This window comes from Dicentrarchus labrax, unplaced genomic scaffold (assembly GCF_905237075.1).
Source record: "Dicentrarchus labrax unplaced genomic scaffold, dlabrax2021, whole genome shotgun sequence".
NCBI lineage: Eukaryota > Metazoa > Chordata > Actinopteri > Moronidae > Dicentrarchus > Dicentrarchus labrax.
Genome location: NW_026136720.1, coordinates 6,937,893 through 6,959,822, shown reverse-complemented (window position 1 = coordinate 6,959,822; position 21,930 = coordinate 6,937,893). Strand labels below are relative to the sequence as shown.

The 21,930-nt window shown below is 39.7% G+C and overlaps 1 protein-coding gene across 4 annotated transcripts in view; it reads right to left on the bottom strand.

Annotated features, from left to right (window-relative positions):
* The window catches only part of abcc8 (ATP-binding cassette, sub-family C (CFTR/MRP), member 8), a 55,781-nt gene that overhangs the window by 28,368 nt on the left and 5,483 nt on the right, over positions 1–21,930 (bottom strand). For all 4 annotated transcript variants that reach the window (XM_051380753.1, XM_051380754.1, XM_051380755.1 and 1 more), the window contains exons 3-14: positions 20,623–20,764; positions 18,396–18,517; positions 16,709–16,875; positions 14,581–14,823; positions 11,411–11,599; positions 9,404–9,568; positions 9,152–9,307; positions 5,395–5,529; positions 4,155–4,317; positions 3,086–3,126; positions 2,381–2,526; positions 113–227 (exon numbers count right to left, since the gene is read on the bottom strand). In XM_051380753.1, the coding sequence (XP_051236713.1) occupies positions 113–227; positions 2,381–2,526; positions 3,086–3,126; positions 4,155–4,317; positions 5,395–5,529; positions 9,152–9,307; positions 9,404–9,568; positions 11,411–11,599; positions 14,581–14,823; positions 16,709–16,875; positions 18,396–18,517; positions 20,623–20,764 (1,784 nt within the window). The remainder of the gene's footprint in view (positions 1–112; positions 228–2,380; positions 2,527–3,085; positions 3,127–4,154; positions 4,318–5,394; positions 5,530–9,151; positions 9,308–9,403; positions 9,569–11,410; positions 11,600–14,580; positions 14,824–16,708; positions 16,876–18,395; positions 18,518–20,622; positions 20,765–21,930) is intronic.

Genomic DNA, 21,930 nt, shown 5'->3' with positions numbered 1-21,930 from the left:
GACAATAAGGTGGAGGAAGAAAACAACATTCAAAGCAGAGTGAGACAATCTGGATGCACCAAACAAACGTTGTCTACCTTTTTTGCCTAGCCAAGACAACACATATACTTACCACAGCCTGGTATCTGTTTTGGTTGTGATTGCTGGAGCCAGGGGTTAACATTACTCTGGGCTCCTGTTCGTCTCCAATCTCATCGCTTGAGAAAAACTCGCTGAGCTTTTGAACACTGCAGATTAAACAGAGGAGAAAGAAACAGAGACATTATGTTGTATCCGTTATTATGTTCAAAACTGAGGGACCACTAATGCTGCAGACATTAAGCTCATTTTCAGTCATGTAAAGATAACAGCTACTATTTAATTCTCCTTTCTTTCTCTCCTTGTCACGCACACTTGCACATCTCTTCATCTCTAAAATTAAATCACTTATCTTCTATTTCACTACCTAAATGAGAACAATGGCTTCCCTCATACATGCCATCTAAATCTAATTACTAAATCTGTGCTAAATTACAAATTTCCTTCAATTTACTCATCTATGTATCCATGTGTCTCATGGATTAAGACATTTAGTATGCAGTAGAGAAGTACAGATAGTGGACCATGTGAGCAAATACACTGCAATAGTGACATCAGTATGAGAAGTGTAGAGCATTATGTAATGAGAATAACTTATGCCTTTGCAGCTTGTGACAACTCAAACATAATGCAATATATTTAAAGTTGTACCAAGACTATGCACAGTATTGTTAGACTATTTTTCTTCTGAAGAGAAACTGAGGTGCTGAATTCTTCTTTTTCTTGGAGTCTGACAAAGTGTGTCAAATCGCACTGTCCCAAAAATAAACGTCTCAAAGGATCACAGGCAGCTTCCACATGCACAACACAAAAAAATAAGGTGCGTTGCATTGTCTAGTCTCCTCTCAACCCATATAGAAAACCTGTGATGTGTAATTTAAGGCAATCCTGTAGCAGTCAGTTTAAACAGGCCCAAACATTACACTCCTGCCCTGGGATCCATATGCAAGAGTTACACAGTTAGACGTGATGAGATTTAAACTGACATACCTTCATTGCCTGTACAGTCTTAAGGAAAATAGTTCTACTTCATTGACTTTGAAATGTTGAAAATTACATTGTTTTGTTTGTTTTCTAGTTGCTTTCTATAAATGGAAAGTGAATTTTTTTTTGCACATTTATACTCTCTCATCGAAACCTTTTAATATTTTGCTATGGAAGTTAAAGGTCCAGTGTGTAACATTTAGGAGGATCTTGTGTGAATATAATATTCATAGGCATGTTTTCATTAGCGTATAATCACCTGAACACAAGATCTTTATGTTTTCGTTACATTAGAATGAGCTGTTTTTATCTACAGTCCATCATGTTGAAAACCCTGTTTCTACTGTAGCCTGGAACTGACAAACCAAACACTGGCTGGAAATAGCGACTTTGTGAGTTTCGTGGCAACTGTAGTTTCTCCTACATACTTCACAGCCTGTTCTCATTCCCAGGTCGTTAAATACAGATGCGAGTGGTGTTCAATTAGTTGCAATCTGCAACTTCAACGCTAGATGTCACTAAATGTATTCAAATCTATGTATTTAGTTTTCTATTGTGAACTAATCTTTAAAGATGAAACTGGTGAAAGTATATTATCACTAATGAAGTCTACTCTATACTGCACACCTGTAATTCCAGTTATTGTGCTTGTTTTCTGTCTAAAGTGAATTAAGACATATTTTGCACAAGAGCTCCCTGCAGATGTAAGCATGTAAGCTAAGACAGGCTGACAATATGTATACTAAATGCCTACATAGATCTGCAAAAATAGAAAAAGTGTACCAACAGCAGTATACATGATCCAGAAGCATGATAGGATGGGGAGTTAGTGACTTGTGCAGCGTTAGTTGTGGAAGGAGAGAGATTTGTAACTGTGCAGCAGCCTACTCACAACAGATGTCTTGACTGCCAAACTAATTGTGAAGCTAATTGCTGAAACAGGCACGAATGTTCTGCTGTGTCAGACACAAGTGCACCAAAACAACAGAGAAATGAAGCACTTTGTTACATGAACAAAGGCTGATCCGATAATGCAGCTGATCCATCAACTGCAGGAAAAAGGTCAGGCATTTAATTTAATCATGTTGCTTTTCACTACTCTGCTCATTGTCAGCAATGTTTCTGTTGTTTCAGTTAAAAGTTCCTTCTGCATTACTATTTTGGGACATTTCCTAACCAATAAACAGAAAAAACTGAAACAAACCAGTGTTTTCTGAGATTATGAAACTGTATTCTTTGTCATTTATTAAAAAAATCTGCCTTAAGAGGATAAATCTGATGTCGCACTGTACTGTAAAAACATTTTTTAGTTTCTCACCTAACAAGAGCCTTGACAGTGGAGCGCACCACGCTGGAGAGCAGGAAGAGGGGGGTGACCAGGATGTGAAAGAGGGACAGAGAGGCAAAGGCCACAGCTGGGGACAGATCAGCGTCCTCCGAGATGTGAACATGAACCACAAACGTCTGCAGGATGAGAGGGAGGACAGAATGGCCTGAGGTTAGTCTCAAACAGCATGGATTTAGATCCTTGAATCTGTGAACTGGTAACTGTTGAGTCACTCAGAGCCCGTTCAAGGTAAAACCCCATCAAAGAGAAACAGAAGTCATTCCCTGGCTGTCAGCATCAAGTTGCTGCTGAACTTGAGGAGCATGATAAAATCGAACCAAAGAGGATACTTTGTCTAGGTTTGAGTTCATACTCGTCCCTCTTGGAATCAGTCTGACTTTTCTAATTTGCCAAGTCTACAACCATGAAGGACTTCTATAAATACAGACAGGATTTAGTGTGGGCGCTGTCAAAGAGCCCTCTGCCGTGTCACTTAAAATCTGGACATGTTACACTCAGACTGCCTGACACCGTCTCTGCTCTGTCCTTCACACAGGGGGAAAGTCAACAGGATGCTTGATAGTTATTGGCTCTATTTATAACTAGACAAAACTGTACGCAGACTCATCTTAAGCAGAGCATATTTAATAATTTACATTTAGGGGAATTAATGGTAGAGCTGGAATTTAAACTCACCGTTAATACAGCTGCGATGGGAATAGCTGCATTCATGAAAACTAAGAGCAGAAGAAACAGGAGCATGTAAAGGAATTTCCAAGACTTTAACCTGATAAAATATACAATATAAAGAAGAGAGCTACTACCTTTAGCCTTTTTTTTTATTGCTACTGTACATTCTTACACAATAAGCAGTATTTTATTTGTGGCAACTCACGGACGTACTGTTAAAACAAATTTGGTTGTTTTGCTAGTTTAATTGAACAGTTACTTGGTTGTGTATCAGATAAGAAAATGTAACATCCTTTTGGTTTCATAGAAACAAATTAGACAGACAACAACATGTCTTGGGTGTGCTGTTGGACCAGCAGTCTGTAAGCAAGTGCATACTGGGTAATTATGGCATCCTGTGTTGGGACATCTGTTGCTCATTATCAACTCTTCTCTGCCAATCATTTTCTGTGACTTTCCATTGTCAATCAAGCAGCAAGTTGGATAAAGAATAAAAACAAGGCTGTTTTTGCAGAGATAGTGAAGTCTCATCACTGCACTGGTTTCTATCATTGCAATGAAAGTGTTCTGTTCCATCACTCTCGTAAAAATTGTCCAGGAGGCAACTGCTCACTCTCCTTAAATCCGCAATTATTGATTTTTGATTGGACATTGGTCTATTACAGGACTGGAGCCTTGCAGGCTGCAGCCACTGTTCATCTGAGAGTGTGGAAGAAGATAAGGAGGACAAACTGTGGAAAACAAATAAGTATTGAGTGCATATTTACAGTGATGTCTTAGTCTTAGTAAATGGGAAATTAATGAAAGTTGCTGTACCTAAAACATTGGCTTTGTTTACATACATTCATTTTTATACTTGTGCGTTGAATTATAGATGTTGACAGGAAATTGTGGGTTCATAGAGTTGGAATTACGATAGAAACACACTATTTAAGTAAATAGTGATGTATTATAAAGCTTTGGACGTTTGGGTGAATATTTTTTCTGAGGATGAAACATTTTTTTTTTCTATTTCATGAAGGTCAAATCTCAGAGAGCATAATTCAGTGTCTGCAGAGGAAACAAAGTGCCTTACTGGATATTGATGAGTAAAGAGCGAAGGCCTTCAGGCTGGTGAGCTCTTTGCTCCTGGTCTCCTCCACACTGTCACAGAAAATGTGCTCCCAGGCGTACAGCTTCAGCAGCTTGATGCCCCGCAGGAGCTCATTGGTCTTCTTTAGACGTTCACTGGAGTATTCCTGCCAGTGGAAATCGAGACTTTGATGACACCACCGTAATTTGACACATCAAGGAGAGATAAACTATATGAGGTGCAGCCAGAGGGCAACAAGAGTGTAATCACCTTTACTTCTTGGGTTCAATCACCAACACAAACATCTAAGCCATGAAAGCAAAGTGTTTTTTTCCAGTGTAAAATCAGGCTCCACAGTAATAAAAACATTATCAATACATACAACTGCTCTCACTGAATGTAGCAGCAGGAAGCAACAGAAAGGCTTGAAGCAAGAGCATGTTGTATGTGATTGAAGCCAGCTTGTTGTTCCTTTTATCTGGATAAAATAAAGATTTTATTCCCCGAGGAGATAATAACTGTTATTTTGAGGTTTCCAGCTGTGTGTCTGTGAGTGTATATGAGAGAGAGAGAGAAAGAAAGAGAGAGAGAGAGAGAGAGAGAGAGAGAGAGAGAGAGAGAGAGAGAGAGAGAGAGAGAGAGAGCATGTGACATTATGATTCAACGCCATTATTACATCCTCTTTATTACCTGGTATGATGTGGCCAAACCAATATTGACCAACTCTGTTTGCAAAGTGCTGCATGACCTCTTTGAAACAGAGACAGCATTTATCTAACATATGAATAAACTCTGGTAAAAAACTGCCCACTACTTTTAGTTTCTCTGTGATGTATTGGAATAAAAAGTTTCTAAAACTAAATTGATTCCAGCATGATAATAACAAAACAAAGTGTCTGCAGCTGTGCTCGCAACCAGTGGCGTCCCCAGAAATTCAGTGTAGGGGAGGCCAGATGGGTGAAAATCATAGTCAAAGGCAGCTCTGCATTTGTTCTTTTCTATTTATTTCTGGAAGATAACATAAATATACATGAATTTAAATGAATAGTACCTAATGGAAAATATCAGGTAGCAGAATATTATGCTTACAGTACTCATTACCCAGAAGCACATTATTAGGGATGCAAACAGCCTGTTCAACCAATAGGCACTGCACTCCATAACCGCTAGCATAGCTGAAAATAGGTAAAAACAGTCAAAAACAGCACTCCGTCTCTGCCATCAGCCCAATAGAAATACTCACCAGAGTGCTCTTTTGTGTTTGGGACAGCTTGGTGGCCACAAAGTATTGGACAGGAGCTAACACAGCGATGACGGTCGCTCCAATCAAGGCACTGATTCCCAAGAGGTAGTAGAGCAGGATCACTCCCACAATTATCTGAGAGAGGAAGACACAGAGAAAGAAAGACAGAAAACATATTAACCTTGTGGAGAGAAAAATGAGTTATACAATATTACACATCGCTCTCCACCGACCTTATGAAAACCGGATTACCACAATGCACTGCTTTGTGAGAGCCAATGACCTTGAGCACAATACGGGCTGTTAGCATGTAAGTGACACAAAGCTTAAAACCCTGATTTCAGAGAATGACAACAGCCTTACGAAGAAACTAGATGAATTCGCTGACATTTACACATGCTTACAAGCAAAGCAACAAGCCAAGCAGCACATTTCTGCAATGTAAGTTGAGCGATGAATTAAGAATGATCAGGCTTAATTAATTTTTTTAATTTCTTGAATTTCCCTCGGGATAAATAAAGTATCTATCTATCTATCTATCTATCTATCTATCTATCTATCTATCTATCTATCTATCTATCTATCTATCTATCTATTTATGAAAATGAAGCTTTTTTTCATCCTCCACACACAGTAACTCTCTCGGTCTCAGAGATGAGTCATGTTTCTACCTGTCCTTGGCTCCCTTCCAGCCACCCACCGTCTTTGGCATCACACTGACCACACGCTGGGCTCAGAAATCCCCAGGAGTCACAACCAGATGGAGATAGATGTGACATTTCACACTCACACACCCTCTCCTTCATCTGTCAAAGGATAATGTGTGCCACTGGGGACGAGGAGGGTGATGGGTAAAAAGGAAAGCATCATATGATTTCATTTCCTTCATGTAATAACTGTAGAAAAAGCAACACTTTTTTTACAGTGACTGCCTTTTAGGTGTGAGTCATGTGTAACCACGGTACTTGGCATGTCAATTGCAGTGTAAAGTCGTGGAGCCACCAACTCCCACAGTGTTTCTGTCAGCTTCTCGCTACATATAGCAACATACAGTACAATTACTTCCTCTAATTTCCCGGAACACTTTCTAACTGCATTACTTCCCCAGCACCTCACGCTAAAGGAGTCAAAAGCCCTGCTACCGGCTATATTTAGGCGGAGTGGTGCTTTGAGTTAAATGTTAACAGCGACGTGCTAACAGGGTCACAGTGTTATAATAATGCTGGTTTAAATAAACAATTTCATCATCATATTTCTCGTCTTTGCTAAGCAAGGGTTTTGTGCAATGGGAATTAAAAGCCTGTCCCATATAGAAGCCTGTTCCAAATAAAGACAGGTTGAGTCCAGTGATCGAAGCAAATAAAATCCCTGGCTATTAATTGAACTTTTACAGTACTCATAAACCAAAGTCTTGGTTTATGAGTACAATAAAAAGGGGAACTACAAAGAGAGTCAGTGAATCACCAGAGTCATTAGAATTCTTGTGGGGAACCAGAAATGTCTTCACAAAACTTTGTGCCACTTTATCTTGTAGATGTTGAGATATTTTACAGGAAAAGTGAGATTATTTTTAGTCTGGACCAATGTGGTGAACTATGAACGTGACCAAAACAACCATCGCCACATCACCACCACCACCACCACAGCATTGCTAAAAACAAGTTAGGCAACATCTTCTCTCTAGAATGACACCAATATGCATTTTTCTGTAATCATCTTACGTAAAAGCTATTTAATAAGCAGCTTTGAACCTTTTGTTTCCTGATTAAGTGCAGCACATTTTAACAGGCTCGGGAAATAGAAGTCAAATTATCAGCTTAAGTCTACTGAGCCGATATGTAATAGACCTTTTTCACAGCAGATATTTTGGGTTGTCTTAGCAGGTGGAAATGGTAACCATAAAAACAATAGCCATCCATTTAGGTGAGCTAGTTCCTGGGTCCTGGTATGTTTTTGTGTAAATAATAAAATGCATGATGGGTGAACTGCATTAAACTCTCTCTGTTTGGGTCCTGGTGGTGTGCGTGCTGGCTCACTTACTGCTATTTCCTGTGTTTTTTTCTACTGTGACCAGTCAAAATATCTGCTGTGAAAAGCAGATATTGAACACGCTATGCTAAAAAGGGTAGCGAGATACAGTACAGAGCTGGTTACTAGAGAGACATTACTTTGCAAACAATTCCTGTTACCATTTATTGGGTGAGGTGACAAAATGGGCAGTAAAACGTCAGTGCAGGGACTTAATTGAAACAGGGACTCAAAGATAGAAGCTTCAACGAAGATAAGGAGCCAAAGACAATGACAGACAAATCTGAGATTGCTGGTGAACTTCAAAAGCCCAGTGACACGAGCCACCAGGGCAGGATGCAATAAAAACTGAGCACAATGGATTTATTCACAGTGTGAGGCAGCCAGGTAGATACAGATGGAGAATACTAATGCTGCTCAGACCTCAAAGAAACCACCAGTGGGTGCATACTGCCACTGAAAGATGTACAGCCTGTTTCTGTCTTGTTTTTAATAAATATAACATTCTCATATTATTGCTGACAACTTCTATGAATATATTCATTGTGTATTGGTGAATTGTAAAATAATTTCTCATTCCGATGTTGGTGTTGTGTTGTTTATTAGAAACTGGAAAAAGTTATGATGTAAACAAAGATCTAGAGAGCTTTTATAATCTTCTTCCGAAATTTATTCAAGTTTAATGTGAAATTCATAATAAATATGAGCTAAAAACTGGTATAATTCACAAATGTGTTTGTATTGCGATTACAGAAGCAGCCTGTCCAATGATTCTTTGTTAAGAAATATAATACATGTTGTATTTTGTGGTCTAGGATTACTTGTATTTCATGTCTTGGTCATCCTTTTTGGCATTTCCAAATGATAAAGCACTTTGGGCTTTTTCATGCAAGAGAGGACACATCCTCAGGACATTGCTTTCTGCTATACAGAGATAAGAGAATATTATTCGAATATAATAAGAGGTGCCAGCACAGGTCATAATAGGCCAGAAGAAATATGAGCTGAAACAGAAGAGAATCAGTAAAATAGTACTCCAATAAAGCTTTACAGCACTCACTGTTTTGCTCATTGCAATAAAAAAAAAGCAGAATCTCCATATTTTTATGATTGACCAGGATGTTTGTTTGCAGCTCTATTTTCCTGAGAACGTATTGGTATATAATGGCATATCCATATTGATGATACAATGCTGTGTGTCATGAATTTCACACTCCACTTATAGGACAGAATAACAGAGCATGAAGGTCACAGGCTTGCACACATCGACCGCACACATTTGCAGTGAATCTTTTCTAACTCCCACAGGGGCTATAACACCTGGCGCTCCTTGTTCAGCCTTCACATCTCTCTATACTGATGGGTAAAGACACAACACAACGTACACAACGATAAAGACAACATGCAGCACAACGCAGTACACAACAGAGCAGAGTAAAAAAGATGCAGTGTAACAAACACCTTTAAAACACAGCTTAATAAAGTTTAACGCAAATAAAATAGTGCAACAACAACACCATGAAAGAGCAATGCAATAACATAAAGGAAGAAAAATGGCAAAAAGCCAACCTACTCACAACACATCATTATACAACACATGACAACCACAATACAGCGGCTGAATCAACTATAAATAAAATCCTATAAGTAGGTATGTGTAGGAGGACTTCCATTAAACCCTTGGTTTGACGATAATACCACACTACTACTAGACAAACGTGTTTCTTACCTGTACTGGCATGGCCCACAGGTTAGGACAGAGGAAGAAGAACCACATGAGCTGGTTGGTATCTATGGCAACCAGGTTGCAGATCTGAGCAACAGTTAACTCGCCCATGGACATATTGGAGGTGCACAGACGCATGATCTTGTTGTAGATTTTTGTCTGAGGAGAAGACAATCACAATCAGATCCATGTGGACAAATAACAGAACTTCATGGACTCTAAATGTTAGGTGGAGAATTTCCTGAAACACTATACCTGTATGGCCCCGCGCAGGTTGATGCCTGTTTCAATAGCCACGTAGTAGGAGGCCTGGAGGAAGGTCCTCTGCAGGAGTAGGGCCAAGAAGAGCAGCACAGCCAGCACATACGCATTCTCCAAAAACTCCTTGGAGGAAATGAAATAGATCCCCAGCAATGTCATCTGGAAGCACAGTCAGGTAGGAAGAGGGGGAGATAGAGGTATCGACCGGTTTATCATTGTTAGTCAGGCAGGCTCCTCGGCTACGTCAATCACACAGACTAAACTCTGCAGGATTGGATTTGACTACAAGCGCTTTTGTCAGTAATGAATTTCACTTCAAACGTCGAGGGTAACAGTATACATTTAAAATGTATCATTTCCATTTCACAGCAGGTGATGTTACAAAATTGCCTGTAAAATGAAACTGAAGTTGAGTCCTCAGACTGTATCACACAGCTGATATGTAGAGTGTGAGCTGGAAACAAAAGAGGAATGTGGTTCAACTACGGATACGGTATCTCCCACAAAGATGAATTCTGCATCGGGTAGAGATCATCCACCCAGGACGGATCACAAATTATTGATTAGAAACGTGCCTCAACTCCACATCCAATCATCCTGCTACAGTCTCATTGGCTATTTTACAAACTGGCCTATTTTTTGACTGTCGAGGACATTTCATTTGACCGCTTGACAAGGCTTTTTAGCATTTTCAAATTAACTTTTGATATGCCACTGGCTCATGTGGATAAGACTCTCAAGCAAATAATTGAAGAGTTATTCTTACAGAAGGATGCCCTTCTGTGGCTCTCTGATGCGGCAGTCGGCCCTGTGTGGAATCTAAGAAAGCGAGACAGCTCCAGCATCAATAAGTCTCATGCATATTTGACGCAGATTTAATTAGTACAAAGGTGCACTGCGGGAGAGAGGGCAAAATAAACTTCTCATCAAACTGTAACTGTGACCTTTGAGAGGGGTAAAGATTAGCCAAGACGTCTTTGTCATATCTGCTGAAGTTCTGTCTGTTTCTGAATCCTTGTCTCAGTTCTCTGTTTAATTCTGACAACATCAAGACAGGGACTGTACTTTAAGCAGAACTCCTGTACTAACCAGTGTTTACTGCCGCGGCACACAATTGTCATGGGCTCACAATAAAGATTCAACAAATGCAGGTAGGAAATGGTTATTGCAGACAAGTCTGATGTTTCTGCTAATAACACTGAGAGCTGAGACAGAAATCCACAGTGAAACAGAGCCACCGGAGCCAAGATTCATTCTGTCAATCACTGTAACTGTTTCTTTGGCCCTAAAAACCAGAACATTTCTCTTTTTGGACACATACTTTTCTGCCAAAATTTCGACAGTTTTTATTATTTCACATTTCTTTCTGCGATTTCTGGCTGCGCTGGCTTGAACTAGGACACCCACACAGTCCTTTTTTGAGTGTTAAACTCTTACTAACGATGAACCTTACTCATAGTGCCTCGTATATATATTCATAAGTATTGAATGTTACTACGGCTGCCCCCTAATAGTTAACTTAACTGTTAATGTGAAGAGTCTTAGTCGACCCACTTTTCATTTGTAGGATAGTCACAGAAAAGCAAAAGACTATTGGCTTTATCTAACAGCCCTAAATGTTACTGTATGCAAAAATAATTCAGATTTGAAACCCATGAGCTTTAAGAAATGATGTAGAGATACATTATTGGTACAAAAAGACCCTGAATGTAAAACTAAAGTTGTGTTTTAGGGGACTATGAGACAAAACAACAATTGTCACTGACGAAGAGATGAAAACAAAGACAGACAAAGCAGCTGAGGAGGAAAAACCACTGACAAGCAGGTGAAGACTTATTTGTCTTTGCAAAGACAACAAGATTAAGTTTGACTGCCAGATTTTGGAGAAACTTACCAAACTTAACGAGAGAATGAAACAAAGATGAGACAGCTTTGTTTAATTTAATTTCACTGATTGAAATAATTTGTATGACAAAAAGAAGAGTTTGATTGAGCCCTCACCGGCTGCTGAATGGTGCGGTTGTCCTTGCTGATGTGGTGGACGATGCCAGAGATGCATAGAGGGCCAGCGAAGCCCAGCAGGTCAGCCAGGAAGCGGAATGTGATGCTGAGGATGAGGGGTCTGCCAAACGCTTTCCTCAAGGCCTGCCAGATCAACTTCGGGCCCTGGGGTGCTGTGTCCTGCGGCCTCTGAGGGAAGAGGACAAGAAATGGGATGGATGGATGGAAATATGTCAGCATGCTGAGTGAATATATTGAAAACAATCAGCTTTCAAATGTTGATTGTTATTTGTAGAATAAAGCTAATTGAAATTTCATTTTCAGGGAAAATATAAATTACAAATATAAATCACCATCTATCAGTAATACAGGCACATTGTTCCATGAGTGTAATTATAATGGCTGCAGTTGAAGGTAAATTAGTTGGTTATTACAACACCAAACATTAATTCATGGCCATTTCTCTGTAGAGCTGAACTGGCAGCACAACAAAGGAAAAGAAACTGGGTCAGACAAACTAGCCTGCTAACAGAGCAAGAGGAAGTAATGGCTTAAACATAAAAGCTGAATCGACACCATTAACTCAAGAGTCGGTTCTCTACTGCAACAGAAACCTGTAAAATGAGGTCAAGTTTAGCATTTCCATCCTCCACACTGCTGCTGCGGCATCATGGGATGTGGTAATTAATGGCAAGTCGGTCATGTTTAACTGCCCTATAACGTATGATGCTGGAATATTACCTCAATCGCCAAAGAAAATCTTTGATAAAAGACATTAAAAAGCACTTTGAGAGTTAACTAGATTGTCAAGGCAGACTGGAAGAGCTACTGAGCTTCATTTACAGTGATTTATAATGTCCAATATATAGTAGCTTTGCAAATGACAAGACAGCTTGGTTCAGTCAGTCAGTTAGCAATGATCAGAGGAAAACATCACGTCCAGTAAATACTCCCAGAGCATTTTCACTTTGTGTGTGTGTTTGTGTGTGTGAACATGAGTCATTCTGAGAACTGTGAGAACAGACGTGACCGTTGTCATGTGTCTTCATCTTTCCATTTGAGCTCATATTGAACCTCAGCCTTCATACGAGCATCACACGTACACACAAAACGCACACATCCTTTCTTTCTACCTTGGGTTCAAACAAGACCGAAGGAGGGCGTTTCATTCTCACACACACAGAGTGAAACTAGCTTCCCATGAAGTGCAGTGCTTTCACCCCCACAGGGGTCGGGATGTCGCCTCGTTCACAGTAGAATGGGAATGACCCGGCGCCTCCTGGCCCTCCTCTAAATGTCCCAACCTCCCACCCCCCACCTCTCCACTGGGATCTCTCCGTCTCTCTCATCACTCGCTCCTGCCGGAAGGAAGTGGGGTTGCGTTCACACCGGACGCACACGCAACAGTGAGGAATCTCTCTGACCTTCCAAACACTGGAAAACAGTGACCCTGTAGAGGAGGCCCTTCACCTCCGACCCCTGACACGTGCTCCGAAAGTGAGTGCGAGAGAGGAAATAAGAAAGAAAAATATCTGATGGGGAAACATCCTCAGTTTGGACTGCATTAATGAAACTGGAAGATCACCGCCTCAGGGTGAGAGGAGTGATCCTTAAGAAGGGAAGAAAAAGCCTCATCAGCCTGTTTACTTCTCAACCAAACAGATCACATTTTCATAATTTTCCATCTTTACATGAACTTTAATGAGCTGTATTGCAAACTATGGGTCAGAAGGACAAATGCTGATCAGGAGTTTGCTCAAAGGCACTTCAACATGTGGACAATAAGAGCTGGGGATCAAACGACCAAATTCTTGTTTTTATAGTTGCATTAAAGAGCATCCATCCAACCACACACTTTCTATACCAGCTTGGAGTTGTAAGCAGTGGACGAATCCTAGCATGCAATGGACCAGAGCCAGGGGAGTCTCCAGTTCATTAATTCTGCCTGTCTTTGAAATGTAGGAAGAAACCAGAGCACCTAGAGAAAACCCACAACGAAAGACTCTACACAGACAGCCACTGACTCACTGTGCCACCCTCATCTTGAAAGGTGTCTAATATTCTGTCCACCTCAATTAAATACACAGAGGTGAAAAATATTAGAAACACCTCACAACAAAATCAACCAAAAACAGCGGCGTTAGAACTGACCACCGGGACAGTAGCAAAAAAAATGTTTCACAAAAAAAGTGGTCAAAAGGTTGATGGTGAATTTTTTGTTTTTCCAAATAAAAGACGACTTTACAATACTGAGATAGAAAGTATTAAAGAACTTAAACTTGAAGAATAAGCCTGAGCATGTACATGTGTACACATTTAAGGGCAGTATGACATTTGGGCGGCTCTGTGACGTCTGAATACAGTTTAATGGTCCCAGTTCAGCCAGACTGAGTCATCACGAGACAGAGATCAACTTTTTCATGGGAACAGCTGTTTCAAAAAAATAAATACATAAAAAAAAAAGAAACTTTGCAGGATTCCCAGATCACTTCATGCACGTCAGATAATTAAACATAATTTATTAAGACAGTTGAACTAACAAATGGGCTCAAAATAATGTGAAGAAGAGGGGCAGTGAGGAGCCAAACGAGCTGCACTCTAAGCTCTTACATAAATACTTAAAACCTTATTTGCGTCTGTGATTGGGAGATCCAAGTTGATCCCTTGACGATAATCACCACATTCGGAAAGACACAGCAGTTTTCTCATATGTCGTAATCTGGTTTGCCCCAAGTATGTCATCTTAAAATAACACCAGGACCTTTATAACATGCAAACATTTGCTTTGATATTTGTGAATAAAATACAGAAACTAGAATTCATGGGAGACAGAGCCCACTATTATCCCACACTTTTTGCAGATCATCTACTGCTACATTCTGTTGCAATCAGCAGCAGATCTTGATATATCCGTGATTATTTATTCAGCATCAATGACGCAAGATGCCACATCAGTTAGAAGATCTCAGATATCAAGAAGTGCAACTTGGGACTCATCACCCGCATATTAAGCAACCTGCACTGCCTCCCAGAACAGGATGCCACCAGTTTCTGTGTAAATGCACTTGTATTGGTTGAATTAATGTTTCACATGAGCTGTGTGTCTTTCAATACTGGTCTATGAGCACTAGACAACAATGGCAGGTCAACAAGTCAGTCTGTGCACTAACCTTCTGGTCATCAAAGGCCTTGCGAAGCTTAATGTAGTTGGTGAGGGCTCTCATCGCTATGGGCAGCTTGCCGATGACCTTGAGGTCAATTGGTCGTCTGTGAGCGGATGTAATGAAGGTGTTCATCCACCAGTAGGTGGCTTTGGACAGCAGGTTGACGAAGGGCTGCAGGAAACGAACACCGAGGTCCTGGAGGTCCTCGGGAGGCTTCACCTCAGGGGGGTCGGCGAAACACACGTAGCGCTGTAAGAGAAGAAAAAAAACATATAAATTTACATCTCTATACTGCACGTGATTGTTACAACACAAAGGATATGACAGTATGAACACATAACATTGTTATTAGTGGGATTAATTAGAGCTGCCAAGAAATATATTGTCTCTACTGTGTTTAATAATAGGGGTCTGATGTCACCATGGCAATCACTTAATCTTGGTAAAGCTGAACATTTCGTACAGATGTTTTGCTTACACAACTATCAGACTGGAGCTTTAGTGTCAACAGAATGGAATTAATAGAAAATAATATATGTGGCGCAGTGAAATTTTGCTTCACATTAGATTATACGAAGGCAATCTCATTATATTCTCTTTTCATCGTTTTTGTTTGAAAATGGGTCAAGATAAGAATAATATTCACCAATTGTGTTTAGCAAATTAATGGTTTAAAGTGTGTTAATCAGTTGAATTTGAGTGAACAATTGATGGTGATGGAAGCCAATCATAACCAACTCAAGACTGAAATCGAACAAATGCAACAAAATCACTCAAGTAATATTTAATCATATGAATGCATTTACAAAACAATATTTTCCCTTTAAAATAAACTGCACACCAAATGCTCAAATTATTTCCCTTTTCTTTTCTGTTCTCCTGGAGTGAGACTTGATAACAGATGTGTGCTCAGTGCAGAGGTTAACAGAGGCAAACACACTCTAAGCTGTCCAGCGTGTACACCCGCCTGACATTTTCTCAGATGGTGGTAGCAATCACAAAATGATAAGATGACTGTCAAAGAATGTCAAAAACTGAATAATAAAAAGATGTGACCATGATCAGTTTGTAGCGCGATTCAATGCATTAGAGCCAGATAAATGATTAGAGATCAACATAAAGTTAACGCTGCTATCAGTTTTATACATATTGTTGATCGCTTTTCAGTCACAGTTTGGTTCGGCACCAGGCTGGCAATCACATACGAGCCAGAAGGCTGCCTGAGGCTCTTATTGTCTGTTTTATACAGCTGACCTTTGTCTTCATGCAATAATCTTTATGTCTTATTTTGTCCTTCCTTTTATGACTCTGGCTGTGTTTTTATTTTTATTGCTTTATATTTGCTCCATTTTTCTTGAGAGGTTTTTGTTCATTTATAAATGTGTTTTTATCGGCACAGATTATTGTGACGGTTTGTACAGTCATCCATGTTTTTAGGTGAAATATCTCAAGAACTATTGAATTAGTTAAACAAATTTTTTTAATAGCAACATTAACTTTTCATCTAGTACCATCATCAGTTCAAAATGTCTTTTAAATCAATATGCTGGTTCATGAATAAATACTGTAAATGTAAAATGACATCCCCCTCAGCCTTGGCTGCAGTGTGTGTTTATTGCTAATAAGTAAATGTTAGCATGCTAACATCAGCATATTAGCACTGTCAATGTGAACATGTTGTCATGCCAACATGATCATTTCACTAAAATAACTGTTGTGCCTAATAGGATACAGTGACTGTAGACTCTTGTTATTACAATTTAGATTTTTTGACTTTTTTTGTGTGCTTTGGTTCTTTTATAAATCTCTTTATGAAAAGATTGTTAATGTAATAAGTGATAAGTATATTGTTCTATCATTATCACCCTCAAAACAAAAATAAGGTTAGGTTTCAATAAGGTTGAAAATTATTTAATGAGTAACAAGCAGGGTCAATGTAACTCCTGAGTGTAGCATCATCAGATCCAACCACTGACTGGAGCTGCTTGGATTTCAAACTAAAAGAAGGAGAGATGACTGAAGCTAAAAACAGGCAACAATCAGACGGCTACACACGCCTGCACATGAGTGACACACACACACACACACACACACACACACACACACACACACACACACACACACACACACTCACCCTGCCCAGGATGACATTGATCTCCACTGCTAGCAGGAGTCCATACAGCAGCACCAGCAGCCCGGTGATGCAGTAACGTAGCTGCCTGGGGCCGATGCCATGCTCGGTGTACTTGGCAAACTTGATGGTCTTCATGATGAAGGCCAGCACCCAGTAGATCAGCAGGGCTGAGGAGATGCAGCCGGGTTCAGAGAGAAAGAGCAAATCATTGGGCGAAAAGAGCAAATTAAATAAATTACCCGACTGCCGGATTATCCTGGAGCTGGATTTTTGCCACCAATATTAAATCAGTTTGCCTGAAATTGGATTTGCACAATGTAGCCATAGCATAATTGATATTACGGTTTCTAAGTATTTTCTGTCTGTTTTAGTCTTTAACTATTTCCTATGTGTGTTATCTATTGCTAGTGCTTCCCTCTTCTACTTATTTCCTTTTTGCACCCTCCTCTTCTCCCTTTCCTCCTTCCCCTCAGACGTCAACAGCAACATGTCGGCAATGTGTGCCTACAAGCTCTCAAGGTCAACACCTTTAATCCAGTAAATAGCAGGTAAGTGAATTGTCTTTACTCTGTGAAGATGTTTTGATAGACTCACATCATCTCAGTTCATTATTGAGAAACTGATCATGAAAGATGAGAACGCTATCAGGCAAAGATTACACTGCTGAGTAATGAGGTCATCAGCTCAGACTCTGCAGCAGACTCTGATACAGTGTTGAGAGGATCTATACTGTGATAATAGTGGAAGTGTGGGGTTTAGCCTTGATTTAGTGGATTCATTTGTGTTTGTGCAAGAATGAACCCAGCGTCACTCCGTTACTTCCCTCAAGAGGCCGACTGTGAAACGGAGACCTAAACACTGAAGGCGCAGCGATGTGATGGGAGTAGCGGGCCAAGCGTCGAGAGCTGAACAAAGATGAGTTAATGATGCATTAGGAAAGAAAGGAAAACAATGAACAGCTGAAGAGAAGCATCAGGGTGATCGTTACAGGAGCAGACGTGGGAGTTATATGACTCAAACAAATGGACTAAGGTGAAGGGTGGTATTGATGTGTTTCACAGTAAATGGATTTATGAATAGATTAAATTGGTTGACAGCTGACTAAGAATATATTTACCAACCTACACAAGAAAAACGTATGCTACGTTACTATGGGGATGTTTTATTAATTCTCCCAGATCATAAAGAATTGCGATGATTGTTAAAAACACCGAAAACTGTGCAGATCTTTTACCTAAAACTCATTTTCTTAATGAAAAGGAATAATTATCTGAAGGTAATGGACCCTTCATCTGTAAATGGCTGCACTGACCCCGTTGTCCTGTTTTATAATTATATCATCCTGAATGCAATTTGAATCAGTTGTTGTTCTGAACTAAATGTTTAAAGAGTTGACAAGGGTCAGTTTTTAATTACATAGTGTTGTTAATCCAGGCTTTACAAGCTCTGATCACTATTCAGCAATGTTTTCAGACTTTTGATTAAATGTTGATGCTATACAAAGCTCTGGGCTCTTGTTTGAAACCCTGACTGAGTGTTTCAGTGGAGCTACCTGGAGACCAACAGTAAAATATATAAGGGGTGTGTTTCAGTGTGCTCAGTAAACCAGTTCTCAGTAAGTAAATGACTAAGAAGACATGCAAATGATTAAACAAACAAAGGATTGCTGATTGTGTGATTACTGTACCTAATAGCAGTTTGGGAAAGTTGGAGGTCTCGATGTTATGATAGTAGATAATAGAGGTGATGCCAGCCATGAAGGCCAAACCTGCAGGCATGTACAGGTGAAGATGGAGGGATTGGCTGAACCTGCAAATGAACATCAGATAGAGAAGGAAAAGGCTTAGCATAAGCACAAAATCTATGTTTTGGCTCCATTAACCACTGTCTACATTAACCAAAACTTTTTTTCCGTAATGTATCCTGCACAGGTTGGAGCATGTATAACTACATGCATCTCATTACATGGATGTAGAAGTGATGAACCTGTCTCCCCATATTTGGCAGGTGCCTCATTAAACATGCACGCACAAGTTCACATATACACGGAGAGAGACATAAACAACCATCCTGAGCTCTAGTCAGTGTGAAAAGCTCACTAAAGTGGCGAGCAGACAGAGAGGTCCTCTATTCACTTCAGCAATTACTCAAATGCAGCTACCCGCCGCCAGCATGCAGAAATGTCTGTGGAGCGTTTACTGGACCTTGTCACACATGGACTCACTACATTAGACAACAACAGGATGCACATGGCCCCAGCAGAGAGAAGGAGGGGGATTTAAAGATAGAAAGTTGGCAGAGATGGATCCTCTATCCAGCTGTGTCTCCCTGTGTGTAAACCCTAAAACTGACATTTACCTCAGCGACAAACTCATGAGCAGGCAGGAGGGTAGATTGGAAATACACACATTATATATTATTGTGTCAGAGTTTCATTAGAGCACATGTTGATATATTTTATGTGCTTGGAAAGGCTCAGTCGTAACACCTACATTTGGCACTGCTAAACAGGAGCCATTTTGATGTGAAATAGTAGCGTAAACACAGGTGTTAGCACTGATACTGATTAAGGTTCTGTTCCATTTAGGTCAAACAGATTCAGGGTGCTGCAATTATACATGTTGACTCACTGGAAAGGACCCGCTACACTAAAGGAACTGAACCGTAAAGTTTTTTTTTATGTCAAAATGGCTCCTGTAACAACCACTGTTTAAAAGCAACTGAACAGCACGCTGTATTTCTACAATATTGCTAGTTTGTTTGTTTTATTTATTTTATTTTAAGAGTCATAGATGGAGTCAAAGACCCACTACGCTCCTGGCGAAGCTAGCAACTTTCAGCTGCTGGTATCGAGGCTGAAGGCTTGTGATAGTCTCCTGGGATCTTCTGTTCATACTAAAAGGGTACGTAGTGTTACCCATGTTCTGGACAATAACATTTAAGCAAGAAAAAGCTGTTAATTTGTGAGCAATCAACAACTACAACTTCAAGTCTTAGCCATACTGCTAACTTAGACAGTAGCTAGTTGTTGAATGATAACTAAATTATCAGTTTTTTGTCTCGGTAAAGATTAAAATTTTAAAATAAATACAAAGTATCACAAAGAAGTATTGTTGTAGATATTAATTTAGTACAGAATATGGTTGAAAAACCACTATAACATTATATCAAAGACCTACATCTTTCAGGTATCAGCTAAGTCAGCATACTAACAGTCCATGCTTCACATAAATATTAACTAATATAAATAAATAAATGAATAAAATAACATGAATATAAACTACAGAAATATATTACAGCTTAATAATAAACTTTAGTAATTGCTGTTGCTGCTGCAGGCTATTATTTTGGATTATGAGGGAAACATTTATATTTTATTCCAGTTTGAAATTGGGTTGGTCTACAGAGCCTTCAGGTATAAGAAGAGAACAAGAGTTATCTTCACCATCCACAGCCCTTCTCAGTAATAAGGTGAGTCTAAATGTGGTAGGATTCTCTATGGTGAGTATTACAGATAATTACTCAAATGGTGGTTGATAAATAGTAATAATTGCAGTTAATTGTATTCACCTGTCGTCCCAGCTGTGAAATGATCTTTAATTAGATGACGAGTGTGAGGAACTCTGATTACTACGGTCTGTCACACAACAATGAAGCTGAAGCAGCACACCAACTTTAATACATTGTGTCCCATTATCTTGTTGTTCATTTTGTCGTTTCATCATTAAAAACACTGTCTCAAAACTAATTATTGTAAAATATTATAAACAAAACTATGAAGGTGAGTAAATTAGTAATTGTTTTTGAATAATTAACATAATCAGTGTCGAGAGTTCACGACATAAATAACAAACCATCACATGCACCTGACTGTAATTCATGATGTGTTTACAAGGTTAGTTTGTCAAACATACCCATCAGAGACGATGCCCTCTGCGATCTCACAGACGAGGATGAAAAGCAGGACAAAGGTGAGCAGCCAGCGCAGGTTGTGACCAGGAAAGTGAAGCCAGGTGCTGTGGTGGATGTGGACCTTTGAGCTCTGGCTGCCCCAGCCTCAAACAGGAGACAGGAAGGACAGTGTCACTTTAAATACACAGTCAGAGACAGTACAATAAAAAGGTTTTCTGTAGTCAGAAAATGTAAAGATATGACAAAATGACTCAATTCTATGTGAGTCGCTGTACATTTTCACTGGAATAACAACCTTGTGAACAGTCTTTGTGCCTTCTACTCCCAGTGCAACCTTGAACATCATAACACAGTGTTCTCAAACTCGCAGCAAGGGTTGTCGACTAACAGAAGGTATACTCAAAGGATGGGTCTGCTGGGAGCTGGGCCTGCCAGAGTCTCTTGTCCATTCACAGTTTAGGAAACTTGTGTTATCATTAAATTGCTCGATGCTTGGCAGGCAAAGCCATTGAAAGCGGCTAGACGTCTGCTGGCCTGAGACCTTTAAGTGAATTATTTAAGATCTTCTTCTGGCTACAACTTTGTCCTTTATCCTTTGTCCTTCATGATGCTAGATGTTTGTCCCAACTGAGACTATAATGTAACAATGATTCAGTCATCAAAGCGCATTTTATTTCATTAATGTGAGTCACTGCCGCTATTAAGCACATCTCTGCTGATCAAATTACGCTAATTACTCCTCTGCTGTTGGCACCTTAGCTGTTGGACGTTTTTTCTTTTTGAGGTGTTGGCACAGGCTGGCAATCAAAAACACACACAGATGCACTGCATCTCTTGCTTTATTGCACACAAACTCATACCATCTGCTCAAGTACTGTGCAATACATTTAAAATGAATAATTCCCTGGTTTCAGCTTCTGACACGTGAAGATTTATGTTTTTTCTTTGTCTAATGTGACATTGAATGAAATATCTTTGGGTGATGGCCATTTTTCCATTGTACATTGTATATCCAAAATAATTAAGTGATTAATGAATTAACAGAGTAATTGATGATGAAAATAATCGAGTTGCAGCCCTAACGGACGTACAGCTGACTGCCGGTGTAAAGCAAACAGTCTTGTGGTGCATCCTCTTACATTGGTATCCTTGATGTGACTAGCTGAACTTATGAACCAGCACTACAAGCAACACATTATATAGCTGCAGGGCAGAATATAATACATTAACAGGACTCTGGCTTGAGAGGTTTTGTCAGGTGACTCCTGGAGGATCAACTTTGGCAAAGGTTGTTAGGGAAAGTGGCACCA